At 36.3% G+C, this 16531-nt stretch overlaps 1 protein-coding gene across 1 annotated transcript in view; it reads left to right on the top strand.

Annotated features, from left to right (window-relative positions):
• Positions 1–6998: 6998 nt before the first annotated feature.
• LOC139689466 (nardilysin-like) overlaps positions 6999–16531 on the top strand; it is a 44218-nt gene continuing 34685 nt past the window's right edge. Inside the window, exons 1-5 of the mRNA XM_071586600.1 lie at positions 6999–7491; positions 7592–7674; positions 7778–7918; positions 11253–11421; positions 11687–11904. Coding sequence (XP_071442701.1) covers positions 7110–7491; positions 7592–7674; positions 7778–7918; positions 11253–11421; positions 11687–11904 — 993 coding nt within the window. The 5' untranslated portion in view covers positions 6999–7109. The remainder of the gene's footprint in view (positions 7492–7591; positions 7675–7777; positions 7919–11252; positions 11422–11686; positions 11905–16531) is intronic.

The raw sequence follows: 16531 nt of genomic DNA, 5'->3' as shown, positions 1-16531 counted from the left end.
GGGATTTGGCGACCTCGGCCAAAAATAAGTTCAAAAGTGCTCAAATTGTTATTAGTGGAATTCTTCGTAGAAGGGACATACATTGGAAGAGAATTGACGCCATAAACGAAGGAATAGAGTGGGTTTGCGTGCAACAAAGTCTGACATTTGTGGACCCGAATTGTTGGGTCGGTGATAGGCACTTGGGCCGCGATGGAGTGCATTTAAACAGGAAGGGATCCCTGGTTTTGTCAAATCTGTTTAAAAATGTCGCACTAAAGCTCAGTGAGCAGGGAAACCTGTAATGGGCACAAGAGGTGGACCTCACAATACCGAAGGAAAGGAAGGTAAGGGCTTAATAGTTTTGCAGGTAAACTGCCGAAGTATTCTAAATAAAGTATGCCATTTCGAGACGTTAGTTGATGCATGTAATCCGGATATTGTGATAGGTACGGAGTCGTGGCTAAGTGATCATATTATGTCAAACGAGATTTTTCCCCAAAATTTGTCAGTTTACAGAAGGGATAGGGATGGTCGTGGAGGGGGGATATTTATATGTGTAGATAAAAACCTAATAAGTACATTGGAATGGGTAAGAGATGATTGTGAGATGATGTGTGTTCATGTTAAAGGTAGGAATGGAGGGAAAATTTAAAAAATAGTTGCTATGTACAGAAGCCCCAACGAAGGGATGTACGCAGTCGAGGTATTAGCAGACATATGCTCGGCTAACCCTGAGGATCACACCCTCATAGCGGGGGACTTGAACCTTCCAGGTATTCAATGGTCGGCAGACGAGGTCACGGTGGGGGGTGGGAAGGCCCAAGAAATCGTTAGTCGTCTTATAAACGAGGAGGGTTTTGTACAGATGGTGGAAAAACCCACGCGCGGGGGAAACATCCTCGACGTCATACTTGTGAGACCGAAAAAGTGGGTAGGGGAAGTCAATGTCCTTCCGGGAATAAGTGACCATTCAGCTGTGCGTATATATCTAAACTGGGAGAGGGCTCAGTATAAGGGGCTAGTAAACAAAAAGATAGTTTGGCAATATAAACGGGGTGACAGGGAAGGGTTACAGACCTTTTTAAGGGAAAAATATTCTAAATGGGTAAGTGGTGGGCAGAATGTAGAAGAAATCTGGAAAACATTTAAGGGGATAATGGAGGAGGGATTAAATAAATTTGTCCCGAAAAAAATTCTTAAAGAAAATACTGATCCAGAATTCTACAACCGCAAAATTAGATCCTTTAAGAAAAAACTGAGAGTGATTCACAAAAAACGGAACGAGAGCTCGGAATGGCTCATAATTTACAAAAAATTAGTTCGTGAATTGAATAGTGAAAAGAAAATAGCCAAAGATAGTTTTCTACAGAAAATAATCAGGATAGATAATGGAAATAAATTTTACAAGTACCTCCGGAGGAGGAAAGACAACAGGGAAAACATTACAGCTTTAAAAAAAGAGGATGGGACACTAATCGTTGATGATAAGGAAAAGGCTAATACGTTTAATAATTGGTATGCAAGTGTATTTAAGGTTATGGTAAATAAAAAGGATCCTGTAGATTCATCTCTGAGTCAACAAGGAGGCGAAAAAATATTAAATACCAAAAGTATTAAAACGACGAGCGCAGAAATTTATAAAAAAATTATGAAAATGAGGGCAAATAAATCAAAAGGGCCAGATGGTATCTCAATTGACTTGCTTAAATTGGGCGGTAGTGTAGTTTCAAATTATATAAATCATTTATTCAATGTTACCTTAAACAATAATGCCCTGCCAAATGCTTGGAAGGAGGCATATGTTACGCCAATTTTCAAAAGAGGAGATAAGGCACTAGTTGATAATTATAGACCGGTAAGCTTGACATCAGTTGTATGCAAGCTATTAGAAAAGATAATGGCTGATTATCTCTGGGACCTGTGGGAGAGTGAGAATTGGTTGTATAGTCGCCAATACGGTTTTAGAAAAGGGCACTCTTGTGAAACTCAGCTATTAGGGTTCTGCCAAGAAATGTTCGACTCTATGGATGCGGGAATAGAGGTGGATGCTATAATAGTCGACCTGTCAAAAGCCTTTGACAAAGTTGACCACGATCGCTTAATGCTTAAGATGGGACAATTGCCACTACACACAGATGGAAGAGTAATCTCTTGGGTCAGAAATTTCATGGAAGGTCGAACACAAAGGGTAAAATTAGGAGAAGTGTATTCTGAAAAAGCAAGGGTAACATCGGGAGTCCCACAAGGAAGCGTACTTGGCCCGCTATTGTTTTTAATATATATAAATGATCTCCCAATAAATATTAATTCTCAGTTAAGACTTTTTGCAGACGACTGTATTATCTACAGGAAAGTCGAAAATGACAGAGACCGTGACAAACTTCAGAGGGACATTAATAAAATGGCTGATTGGGTGACAAAAAATGGGATGGATATTAATGTTAACAAATGCAAATCCATCACTTTTAGCAATAAGGTAAATGGAAACCATAGGGAATATAAATTCTCAGAAAATGTCATTCCTAGAAGTGATTCTGTCAAATACTTAGGTGTATATTTAACTAAGGACTTAGGGTGGGGGCTAAATGTGGAGTACATCTATAAGAAAGCTTTCAAAACTCTTCATTGGGTAATGAGAAACCTAAAAGGGAGCGTTAGAGCAACCAAGGAGAAGGCTTATCAGACCCTAGTAAGACCAATTTTAGAGTACGCTTCTCTTGTATGGGACCCTCATGAAGAAGGTCATATTAAAAAACTGGAAAAGGTGCAAAGAAAGGCTGCCCGATATGTACTGGGGAAGCATAGGAGGATGGAGAGTGTGTCTGACATGCTAGAAACGCTGGGCTGGGAACCTCTAGAATCTAGAAGAAAAGTAAGCAGACTTTGTGGAATGTTCCGAATTTTGAAGGGGGAGAAAGCTTGGGCAGATCTTAGGAAAGAGGCGGGGAACCCAAATTTTATAGGCAGAAATGATCACAAATTTAAGATAAAATGCCGGGCACAGAGGACAAATAAAAAAAAATTTTCATTTCTAAATAGAACAATTGTTGAGTGGAACACCTTACCTGCAAAAATATTCGAGCCCTTTCCTAACAGAGTGTATACTTTTAAGAATAGATGTAAGGTATATACGTAAAAATTTGATTTATGTGTGGTGTATGGTATTATATGTTATAGCTTAATTTTTTTTAATGTATCTTTTTTTTTCTTGCTGGTTAATGGTTGTAAATGGGATGAGGATTCACTTGTTTTGTTAAAGAGATCTGTGTTTGTCTGGTTTTATGTATTATATTTTGCAATTGTTTGGGACTTGTGTGCCACCTGACAGTGTCTATTAGCACATGTGTATTTATTTATAATTTATTAAGTTGAGTAGTCGAGACTTCTCTTTTCAGTCTTGAGCCATTGGCTATCTTCATTTGAAATGTTTTCATTATTTTATCAGTCCTTAAATATATAAGCAGGAGAGTTTTTTTAAATTAAGGGTTGCAATTAAATTTATCATGAAAAATTTCAGGGTTATCAAGTCAGTATTGGAATCAAGTGAATCCTGATTTCACATACCGACCATCTCCAAGTTCTCTTGAATGAATATCTGACAATACAGCCAGCCCCTTTTATTCCATCCAGTTCCTTATTAATTACATTAGGCCACCTTGCTTAGGTTTTTTAAATTTCTTCCTATCTATTGGCCACTACTGTTATATTTCTGTCATACTCCGAGGAAATATTAATCAAAAATGTCCATTTTGTCCTTTCATTTGCATGTACATACAGGCATGCACCATATAAAGAAAATTCATTCAATTTAAGTTCAACATTTCTAAATGTTCTACAAATATTCATTAATGGCATGCCATGATGACAAACTTCAAACATACTAATTTCACAAATTTTGATAGATCATGTCATGTTTAATATTGTTTGTACATCTGGGCAATTTTTCTGACATTAAAATATTGCATTGATAAAATTTGAATATTGATTGAAATAATATAATATTAGTAAAGTTCATTGCTGAAGCCCAACATTTACAGTGGGTTATAGTTAATTTAGAATGAATGATGGGATAAGAACCTGTTGTAGATGCATTGTTAGATCGTAGTTATTTGATGTTTGAACACAATAACTCAATAGGAAGGAAGTTGTATTTGGCTTCCCACCCAGAGGCCCGGGTTAAAATCTCGGCGGTGTTGAATATTTTTCAGTGGTATCTCGACCCCTACTTGAGGTGCTTTGTGGAGGGCACTTTGAGTGAGTCCGGCAGATGGGACGTTAAGCTGCAGACCCCTTGGCGCCTTTCGTAAAGAGTAGGCTAATTCCGACGTTGGGTTTCTCTCCACTCTTCATCCTCTCCTGTCCATCCCTAATGGTGCAAGTGACTTCAGCTGTCGGTTGCCTCCCCTCAAAACTACTATTACTCCTTGGAAGTTGTAACTTATATTCTGACTTTAAATTACCCTTGGATACTTCATATGAGAGATATAATTAAGGATAATAAATGGTGTGCTGGTGTTATTAACTCTCCTTTCAAATTATTCCCAATTGGCAACTTTGTATGCATCACAGCGTTTTGATGCCTTTAAAGCAAAATTGTAAATTTTCAGTTCTCATCATTATTTTGGTGAACTAGCATTTGCCTATGATGAACCATTGTCTAAGCCAGTCAACAATGTTAGCTTTATTGCACTCATAGTTTATGCTGTAGTCTCTGCTATTTCTTGTCTCTGCAGTTAACGTAATGGCAACTATGTCATATCACCAACCTTGAAAAAATAATTCCTTTGGAACTAACAAAGATGTTTTTGGTTAACTCTAGAGTCAGTGCATTTACAATGTCAATCATTTTATAATGAAGATTGTGTAAACTGACATCCTGTTCATTGACGCTTCACCTAATTGCATAGTTTTAAGGGAATTATCATCAGTGTAAAGCGAGATATGAAATGGAGAGAGTGTGAACTAATGGGTTTCTTGTCAATAACTTTCTTGTGAAAGCATTCATAAGAAGAATGGTATTGACTAAATATATCCTGAATAAACATGGAGAAAAGTAATAAAAACTTTAATATAGTGTATAATGTATTTGAAACATGGTAGTTGGAGCAAGAGGATGTGTGTAAATTAGAGGCTTTTGAAATGCAACAATTTTAAAGTGTAAGAATTATTCACCTTGACGGGGATCATGGTAATGCTCATAAGCAAATGTGCACATGCTTTATCAAAATTTACTGTTGCGGCATCTCCCACAGTTGCTTTGGGTTTAAAATGGTGACATGGAGAAGAATGAAGAAGATATTTTGAACAGAGAGGAAGACTTACATTAATGATATCATGGGAGAACAGATGAAGTTGCTAGGTGAGATCTGAGAAAGGCAGAAATATTGGGTAGTAGAGACACTGAGATGTAGTGGGATATTGAAGGTCATGATGGGAGAGATGAACGTAAGTGAGGTAGGGTAGGGAAGGGACTAGGCTTTTTACAGAGCATGAAGGTGGGCGGGAGGTGCAAACAACTAAAAAAGGAAATAATGCGGAGGAAAGAAGTAAGTCCACATGATATAGTAATGTTAATGAACCTAAAATCTGTTTTAATAGGTAGGCTACGCTGATAGTTTATTGTTGGTACTTAGAGATTTGGCTTCTAAAAGTGAATTTTAAGATAGTGTAACGCTGATTTTCCCAATTCTAATAAATCTGAGCTAGTTTATACAAAAATTGCCACGATTTTTCTGAAAATCATGTATTAGAATAATTGGTATATTATTTATGTTATTCACATAAATGATTATTTCAGATTTTTTCCAATACTAACTGGAACCTCAATTTTATTTATCTTGCAAATGTAAGTTAGGAAATTTTTGGAATTCGAGAAAATGGACGTATGGGTGGATAAATATATTTTTCCATTAAAGGATAGGTATATGTCTACCAATAATGAGAGGTGATTCAAAGTTGATTATTATTTTCCTTTATTCATTTTGATAAATGGTGTAACCATATTGAATATTATCAATATAAATATTACTCAATATATAAACATAGTTGTATCATGTGATGAAGATTTTATCAAAAGCATTCATTAATTGAGTAAATTTGGTTAGCAAGTGACCAGGTATATACCCTCTTCTTGAGATTTGTGATACAATCCGATTTTAACTGCAGCTAGTTATACAATCGCATGTTCACATTATGAAATGTGTTATAAGTTGAGGAAAGTGTGCAATAAGTAATATTCAAATTCATTTTACCCCTCAAGGTGCAGCTATGGATGTGAGATCTTAATTGGTGAGATTCTATATTAACTTTCATATAAACCAGAGCCTTATGAAATATAAAATAAATGCAGTCACCATTCCATACCTATTGAAAAAAAGGCCGGAATTGCGAGGTGGTATATTAGCAATAGAGGGAATAGCTCTCTATTGTGGTAGCAAAATGGCTAGGTTAGTACGTAAAATACTTCTGATCTTTTGCAGTAGCAAGATGGCTAGTTAAGTATGGCAGTTTATGAAAGCTTGAATTCAGGGTGAAAGGGTTGAGTTAATCATTACTGTTTGCACATAAAAAAGATAAAGATATCTGTCGGCCGAAAAATAAACAATTAAGAAAAATGATGGAGGAATGAAGAAGGACACTTTCAACCAGAAAAGTAAATCATTGGCTGCGTAAATTAGTAAATTAATCAGTTCTTAAAAACCTAGTGTAAAATTTGAACAGATACCATTTCAATGGAGTAATTAGTAAAAAACTGCGGTGTACGGGTCAACGAAGGTTCGAAAATTATAATTCTCCCTCATTAATCAAGTCACGGTAACGTTAAATGTGAGGCAAGTGTGTATGCCCTTGCTTCGATTGCGAGTTTTCTCTTCAAAATTAAATTTTTGTACGAATCCAGCAATTCCATGAATGGGCTACTGAATTTCCTTTCAAATCAAAATAAAATGGTGAAGACTAAATGTTGGTAATGCTTACTGCGCATTCGCTGTGTGGTGGTCATCTGCTGAATGGAACAATTGAAAAAGGTGTAAGGAATGGGATAAGGCGGGATTGATGATGATACCAAAACGTGTGCCGATAACTTACTTTCGTTCTAGATAACTTGTGGTCGTCTAAATAAAAGTTAGATGAACATATCTTTTGGCTATTCTAGATTGTCGTTCTTTTTTTTGAGCATTCAGTGTAGCTTTCATATGTCCAAGAGAGTCTCGAGTTGCATGGAAAGTCCCACTGTTAGAAGAAGAAAGTCGACTAAAGTTGAAATGCAGAAGTCAGCTGTTAGCGGAAATGAAAAGAAAGTATTAACTAAATGTAATGATGAAAATGTTAACAGTGGCCAGTTTCAGGTTAAATACCTTGATGCTCCTATTAAATCCGAAAACGACAAGAAGGATTATAGAATTTTCCGTCTTCCAAATGGTTTGACAGCTGTCGTTGTATCTGATACTAGAGACCACGGAGAAGGTGTTAATGTAAGAGACACGAATTTATCCATGGACGAAAATGAAGGTTCGTCATGAGTAAACAAGCTTCAAATATGTTCCAAGATCGAATTGTTGATTGGCAATGATAGTAAATATTAAATGTGCATGATTTCGATTGTTTCTAGCCAGTAGTACGGACGAGTTTTCGGATGATGATGCTGAATCATCGGCCAGTGATAGTAAAAGTGGCAAGTCAGAGGAGAAACTTGTACGTGCATGTATACATACCACTTGTGGTACATATATATATATATGTGTACCACTTTAAAAAAATAGTGTTTATTTGGAAGTAATGGAATTTTATATTAAAGGCTGCGGCAAGTTTGTATGTTGGCGTTGGAAGCTTTAGTGATCCATTGGAATTCCCTGGGCTCTCCCACTTTTTGGAACACATGGTTTTCATGGGCAGTAAAAAGTACCCCAAAGAAAATGATTTCGACTCCTTTATCAAGGTACGCATATTTCTGTTCAATGTGATTTCATCTTAAAATTAGATTGGTTCCATTTTGCATTTAAGTTAGCCTGATATTTTTAAGAATGCAGAACATTGCTTGTCATCCTCTCAGTAGATCATGGGCCCTCTTGATTGTTATCCAAGCTTAATTATTGACAGATCAGTAATGCTAGAACTAAATAATACTCTGCTTAGCCCTAATCGTGCCCATTTTATCCAGTATTGGCATAATCAGTCAATTGAAGAAATGTCTCTTTATTGAGTTGTCTGTTGTTTATTCTAATTTTAATACATTTTACCAGAGACTGGAGCCAAGGATTGCAACGTTGTTGAGTCCTAATAAAACCCTGTAAGGGACTGATTTACGATTAGATGAAGTACCATATTTTTCTGTCTTATAATTTTCATATATTTACACCCCATGTCAAATATCGCACTATTCCTAATCCTTCACCACAAGAAAGTTGTGTAAAATTGTCAATTTTTAATAAATTCAGGAAAAGAAAACTTATGGTTTGGATGAAAGTGTATAGGTGATCATCATATCTTAAAATTGGATGGTAAATTGTTGAGTGTTGCTAAATAACTGTGTTCTACTGAGACTGGTGTTTATTTCTTATGCTGTAATCTAGTCAGTATGAGTATTTTTATGAGTTAGTGACAGGGAAATCTAATTTTTTAAATATTTTATTTTCTGCTCAATGGGTGGTGGCGATTTTTGATTACCACAACAGGCAACTCAGATTTTTATGAGCAAGATTATGAAAATAGATTTGGCAAACGTAATGAAATGTAGCTAATTATGGAGATAGGGAATAGAGGATTGCCAATCATGGAAAATGAGGTCTTCTAAGCTGGATTTTAACAACACTAAGAGTGTTAGTGGGTATTCCTATAGGAGATTATTTCATTGCCCAATCTCAACTGTAGTTTTCACTAAATTCAGGAGTGGCTGCAGCCATGTCTGCTGGTGATTATTGCGTAACAGTTGAAGAAAAAAGCACTAGCAGGAACTTAAGGCATAGAGAAATAAGTATCAATGTGACAGCAGTACAAATAAACCTTACAGGGTCAGACTTATTGTTTTCGAAGTTTTGTGTATCCATTGAATGGAAGAGGGACTATATACTTTTCCACAGAAATTCTGTTGATGTTAATTTCCACCATAATTCTGGGGAAAAGTATGTTCTCTCATTCTTTTGATGGTAGAAGCATCCATAAGTCAGTGCCAGAGGCAGGGAATTCAATAGTGCTGTTGACTCTGGTTCTTCCAGTGAGTTGAGTATTAATTTAATGCCAGAAAACATCTACAAACTATGAATAAATCTACCCGAGAACCAAACCAGTGGGAATTGGGATGGTGAGGTGGCTTATGTGGCTGGCTTCCCACCCAGTGTTCGACTCCTGGAGGTGGCAGATTTTTTCTTGTGGTATGTGGATCCTACTTGAGGTGCTTTGTGGAGAGCACTCTAAGTGAGTGTGCCATTTGTTGGATGGGATACTGACCTGCATGCCCCTTGGCGCATTTTGTTAAGAGTAGGCTGATGCGGACGGATATAAGGGAAAGGGGATAGGAACACATATAAAGGAAAAACATAGGAGAGGTGGGGAAGGTGGAATCGTGCAAATCACGAGCGTAAAAAGATTTCCTTGCCTGGGACTTGAACAACGGATCTTTCCACTTGCTGGGTGGATGCTCTAACCACTTGAGCTATCGAGGAAACGTAATTTACACTGAGATTTGAGGGCCTTATATATTAATCAAGTACCCTGATTCTTTGGCCAAGAGATGGCGTTTTTGACGCCATATCTTGGCCAGTGTGTGTGTATATATATTTATGCAGAGAACACTCATATATATATGTATATGTATAAATATATATATGTATATATATATATGTGTATATATAAACCATAAATACAGTAATCAACCCGAAGGTCGGTTTGGTAGGTGATGGTAGAGTTTACCCTGTACTAAGCCCGACGACGTGTGAAATTCACACATCAGGGTAGGGGGGCCAGTTCCTTTCCATATGCTGGTTATGATTTCTGAGGAAGGTCTGGTATCCGAAAAATCACATAGGTTGGGGTGGAGCTGCAGGTACCCAGAGAGGCTTGCCTGGGAATTGAACCCGGGCCCTCCAGTCCAAAGCTCTACCCTCTCGACTACCAAGACCTGCATCGTTAAATATATTTTTTTTATTGGATTGCGTGATTGCCATGTACAATTAATATCTACCTTTTGCCACTCTGAAGCTTTTGACTTGCTTGTTCAACTTGAATTAAATAATCTTCATTATACATTTTCCAACCACTGACTCTGTCCGAGTTTTATTAGGTTTTTTACTTTCTATTTTTCCACTCAAACTATTCACTTTGTAAATTTGCCAATCGGCACATATGTCCTTATATTACCAAAAAATATAAATGGCAGAGGAAATTATGAAACCCAAAAATATTTCTCTTTATTGTAATGTAGTTTTAGACTATGCAAAAAATTTTGATAATCTGAGTACCTACTTTTTTCTGAGCGAACAAAAGTCAACTCGATCATCATGTTTCATAAGTGGAAAGTCATAAAAAAATTGAAGCTTATACATTCAATTCTTAGTAGGACAAAAAACTGAATATTTAAATTTTGGTGATCAAGTTACTGAACTGGTAAGAGAGATAATAACACATATGGCTACAATAGAAAGCAGAAGAATTATATCCTGACACCTAACTCAGCAGTTGATATAATTTGATAACAAAATTATTTAGCCTGGTTTTTTCATCATGAAAATGGTAGGCATACAAGCACGTGTGGTCACCTTGTTCTGTGCAAACTTGGAAAATTTCTTGATTGGGTATCATAGTAAAAAAATAATTCAGCATGACCGATATATTTGAACAAAAATACGCTTTCAGCCTATAGGAAATCATGTTTGATGGTCACCTGTTATCTCTTATTCTATCAATTACATGTGATCTTTTTTAAGTACACAAGGAAAACATTCACCAATCTCTGACATTTCTGTGAAGAGATAAGATTTTTGAAGCTCTTATTTCTCATAAACTATTTTCAGGACAGCTTTAAATTGTTTAATTGTGAAAGCTTGTAACTCTTTAAAGACCCAAATAAATAAAATTTTAGAGTTGTCATAAGGAGCATAAAAGTTACAAATTTTGTGAAGTAGATGAAAATTGGGTTACATGGCCTGCATGGTTCCTTATGGAATAATATAGTGTTAATTATGAGTGGTGTATTATTGGTTGTTGCAAAATTATATTGAATGATTGTGGAGAATGGTATTGTGAGAATTAAATACGTCAATGTTTTTTCTTCCTAGAAAAGGGGAGGATCAAACAATGCCTACACCGAGTGGGACTGCACGACCTTTTATTTTGAGTCAAGACAGGATTATTTGGAAGAATCTTTGGATCGCTTTGCTCAATTCTTTGTGGGGCCCCTGATGAAGCAGGAGTCAATAGCTAGGGAAAGAGAGGCTGTGGAATCGGGTGAGAAATTACTGACCTTTTTTAGTTATATGAGTGTTTGAACCTCATTCCAGTTGACTGGCGTTGAATTTTGGACTGGTACTGTTATACTGGTAGTATATCAATATATTGGAAATACATGTTCAATGGTCATAATTATTTTGTTATGCTATGGTAGATTTTCACCCTTTCAGATAAGTGATAGCCATGGTACATTTGTTATGCAATAATTTCCATCAGTAAATAAACTTCTTCATTTAGAAATTTATTAACTTTTATGAAACAGAATTTCAGATGTCAATTACATCAGATACTCATCGGAAGCAGCAACTCTATTGCAGCCTTGCAGAAGAAGGAAGCCCAATATCAAAATTCCCCTGGGGTGATAACCGTACCCTCAGTCCCCAAGGAGGGTCGACTGATGGAGAAACTGTACTGCGTGAGGAACTATTCAAGTTTTTGAGGAGACATTACTCTGCGCATAGGATGACCCTAGCTGTTCAGGTTAGATAGAATGTCTACTCTTGTGCTGAAACACTTGGCCATTAACTTACTAATGATTTCGATTCCGATTGGCTGGTCCTAAGTCAATCTGGTTATATGTCAATTATATATTGATAAACAGCATTTTTTAGCAATTAAAATATTTTCATCAACTTTATAATTTAGATTTTCAATCTTCTAACTTTTTATCATGTTTTAATTTTAAAGGGTAATGTTGTTATCTTTCACTTAGCGATGCTGTGAATATTTTAATTTCTATGCCAAGATGATCTCTCTCTCTCTCTATGACGTTAAAATTATATGTTCTCTACAGTTTAAATGGTTTATTATTATTACTGTTTATGAAAAGACACAATGATAATCTATAATCATATTTTACATAATGTTTATTTTTTTAGTCGAGAAAGAGTATTGTGGAAATTACATTGGACAAATAACAAATAATGACAATGAAACATTCATGGAAAACTAATAACAGTACCACATAAAAATAAAGTTAGGTTTGCAGAAATAAGTGAGACAAAATGGGTAGTAAAGGAGGTGGAGGTCCAAAGAAAGTTAATAGGGATAAGGAGCATGGCAGACATGGATGGCATGTGGAACGAATGGGTGGTGGTATGGAATTGGTCAAAGTTAGGGATTAGTTTCATTATTGCATTGCAGGTTGATGAAAGTCTTAAAGAGTAATGGCTGTTTTGTGATTGAGAGGTGGGGGGGGGGGTGTTGTTGATGGAATCTATTAGTTTGAAAATTTTGCTGTCATTTGCTTGGAGGAAACTTTTACATGCTATGGTAGTAACTGTTTCAACATAGTCATCTATGTCAAATGAGCCCAACAAAGTGCCAAGGACACTCACTTCTGGACCACCAGAAGTAATAGGGACCACAGAGGAATTAACAGCATAAGAAACAGCATGTTTCTACCTCTTCGTTAGAAATGAAGTCTAAATTTCCTGAAATTTAACTGGAATATTATAGAGATTATCCATTTTGAAAAGTAGCAATTGGTGATTAATTTAATGAAAAGCTTCCGCAAAATCAATGTGGCAGATGTTTTGATGCAATGAATGCTTGAATGCAGTGGTGTTAGAAAATTAAAAGGTTGCTTAATGTTGGAAACTTAGGAAGGAAACTGGTTTGATCTTCAGAAATGAAAGGAAAAGTGAAAGATAAAAGTCGCTGGTGGATAATACACCTACACAGTTATTGCAGGATGGTTGAAAATAATATTCTAGCTGTTGTAATTTTAACACAAATTTAATTATAAAATTACGTAATGTAAATGTTAGCCCACAGAAAATTAAGAAAATCAATTTTTAATACTTTCTTGTGCTAGGTTGTGAATCGCCAGGACAATATTCATAGGATGTAGTAGGAGATTTTTTCTTGATGAGGAACAGACTGAACTTAGTTTGAACTAAAGTACAAAAAAGAGTCTGATAAACATAAAAAATACCCTTTTCCTTAAATGCACAAGTTTTTTCTGAATAATAACTGAGAAAAGGCTTCAGCTTAAAACCAAGGCATACCCTCCCAGCAACAAAATTAACCGAGCCTTGAAAGCTTTATATCTTGGCATTCTTTTTGCTTCTTGATGTATGTAAAGTCACATACTCTCATATTCACCTTTTTTGTACCTTAAGTCTGGGGGACAACTTTCATTTTATACTCTGAATGATTAGTTTTCCCTGACTTCTTAGTTTTCATATCTGTAGATAAAGGCATATTTTATGAGGCATTTTATGGATGTTTTTGTAGAATTTTAATTAATACATCACCTGTAACGGATTCTTACAAGCAACTGAGTGTATAAGAGAAAGGACACCTGCATCTGTGGTAGGTCAATGTTGCCGAATGATGCCATAGTTATCATGAGCACATCTGCCTAGCCATGTCCTCGGGCCTCCTGTTAATGAAATGTCTTCTAGCCTCAAAACATTCAATCTTATGAATGTATGTATACTCGATCACAGCAAGGAACTCTTTTGTCACTTTCATAGTTTTCCTCCTCATAACACTTTCTCAGACTCTTTTGCCTGAATATTGAGTGCTTACCACAATGTTGAAGGGAAAAACCCTTGTGATAGATGCTAAACCAAGTGAGAAACTCTTCTCATCTCAATTTCTGTATGGGTTACAGCCTGTGTGGTTTTGTCTATGTAAGTGTTATTATGGCCCATGCTAGAAAAAAAAAAATTAACACTTTAAAGAGTTACTCAGTACATTTTTGTGGTCGTAAGTGTGATCTGTTGTGTTATAGGTTGTAAGTTGACGACCGAGTGTAGTAGTATTTTATCCAATGGAGTCTTAATTATTTTGATTTTGGGGATCGAGATGGTGCGGGGGCTAATGTATTGGCTTCCCACCCAGAGGGTCCGGGTTCAAATCCTGGTGGTGATGAATATTTTTCAGACGTATCTCGATCCCTGCTTGAGCTGCTTTGTGGAGGGCACTTTGAGTGAGTACGCCGTCCGTCGGATGGGACGTTAAGCTGCGAACCCCTTGGTGCCTTTCGTAAAGAGTAGGCTTATGCCGACGCCGGGTTTCTCTCCACCCTTCATCCTTTCCTGTTCATCCCCTATGGCGCAAATGACCTCAGCAGTCGGTCGCCTCCCCTAAATACTACTACTACTACTTATTTTGATTTTAAGCAAGGTAAATACTAGGTAGCTGGAAAAACATGCTTTAAGACTTGATTCAGTGTTCTTTAATGGTTGCAATTATGAAGCATATGTAACAATACAGTAGTACTCAGGAACAAATATTTATTAAATATATAAGAATTTGAACACAAGTGGTAAATATGGCTAATGGTTGATACAACATACAGTAAAACCTCATTATATCAAAATTTGAGGGACAACAAAAAAGGACTTTGAAATAAATATACTTCTGAAAAAATCTTAGTTCCATATTTGGCGAGTAAAATCACAGTATCATTTTACATATCCTTTAAATGTCAAGGAAATTGACCTTGCAAGTTTGTAATTTAATGTTTTCACCTTATTTAGGAAGGAAGCACTTGCTGCTGCAAGTATTTAGTAAAACAATTTGATCCACTAACGTGAATCAGCGAGCTATGGACTTCTGTCTGCTGGCCTATGCTGACAAAATCTGCACAACTGTTTTTGGAGCAGACCCTGAATGACATTTTTCTTCATTTGTCTTTTTGTTATGGTACTTTCACTTCCGTTTAAGAAGGATAAGTGGATCACTCTGCTCCATGAGCTGTGGTGAGATTCTCTTTCATTATATCTGACAGAAAAATGACCTCTCCATTTGTTCAGCTCTCATATTTCTTTTCAACATAGTATATGGATCTTATGTTGTGTGATTCAGTATTAAGTGTACTCTTATGATGAAAAATGTACTTGCCTTCATTTGTTATATTTCCCGTGAATGGGTGCTTTAGTGAATTGCATCACAATTGCACTGACTGTGTAAAAGATCAAGATTCCCTTAAAAAAAAAGACATGCAATTCATGCAATATCACTGATAAAAATGAAATAAATTATTGGTTAACACTCATATTAAAAAGCGATGAGTTCATAAAAAGTGGATTCCTTCTTCACTGCCATATTAATCAAAATGTTTACTTTCTTCATTCAGACCTTCAATATTTGTATTTATTTTCATCACGAATGGTTAAGGGTGTGGCCTCATTTAGGATAGGGAAGTTTTGAATATTCTTATTGAATGGGAATTTAATTCTATATGACTTGAGCCTTCAGAGAGCCCAGAGCTCTAAAATTAAAGCATTCCTACTGTTAGCACGGGTGCTCAAAATATAGGCAGTGGCTGTTTTTCTTTATGGAACAAACACAACACTTTCCCCCTGCATATTTCTGGTAAGGGGGCATGGGTTCCATCATTCATTGTCAGACACAAGAGAAAGTAGGCATCAAGCTTGAGACGAAAGCTTAAGTAGTGCTCTTCTTCCCCTCCACTCAGTAGCTTTGGAAGAGAGGACTAGGGAAACCCATACAAAAAAATCAATGACAAAGTCCCTGAATATGCTTGAGGAAATTATGGTGGTTGTCTCAAGATGGCTTTGGTTGCAGAGTTAGTTGTTTACTCTGTTTGTGGGAGTGATGACTTTCATTTCCTCTGTTTCTTATGGCTGCCAATTCTCCATCCTGTGGTTCTCCCTCTGAGAGCTGGGATTAAATGGCATGAATACCTTGAGCTCTCTTTCATTTGCCTAAACCATAGACTGAAAGAGGGGTAAATCTTCATATAGTCGGAAGAGTGATTGCTTTACCAGTCTAAAGCATAGACCAGAATTCTTAACAGATGTTGCAATTCAAAGTCAAGATGCTGCCATTGACATATCATGTTGGCTTTTGACATAACACAAAGAATTAAATTGTTTTTGGGACAGTGAAGTTTTTTATGAGATGTGAATTTCTAAAGGATAAGGAAGGGTGGAAGAGTTCCAAAGTTGTTTGTTGAAATTTAAATGGTAACAAAAAGGAAGGAGTACTAGGGAAATTATTAATGTCTAAAAGAGGAAATGCCAATGAAAACAGTTCGGAAAATGCAGGTGGATCTTAAAAATAGGATAGAAAGAACAGCATAGCTAACAATAGGAATTCTAAGCACCAAGAGAATTAAGAAGCTGTGGAT

This window comes from Hetaerina americana, unplaced genomic scaffold (assembly GCF_022747635.1).
Source record: "Hetaerina americana unplaced genomic scaffold, ioHetAmer1.1.p SCAF_24, whole genome shotgun sequence".
Taxonomy (NCBI): Eukaryota; Metazoa; Arthropoda; class Insecta; order Odonata; family Calopterygidae; genus Hetaerina; species Hetaerina americana.
This window is presented reverse-complemented; position numbering and strand designations above follow the sequence as displayed.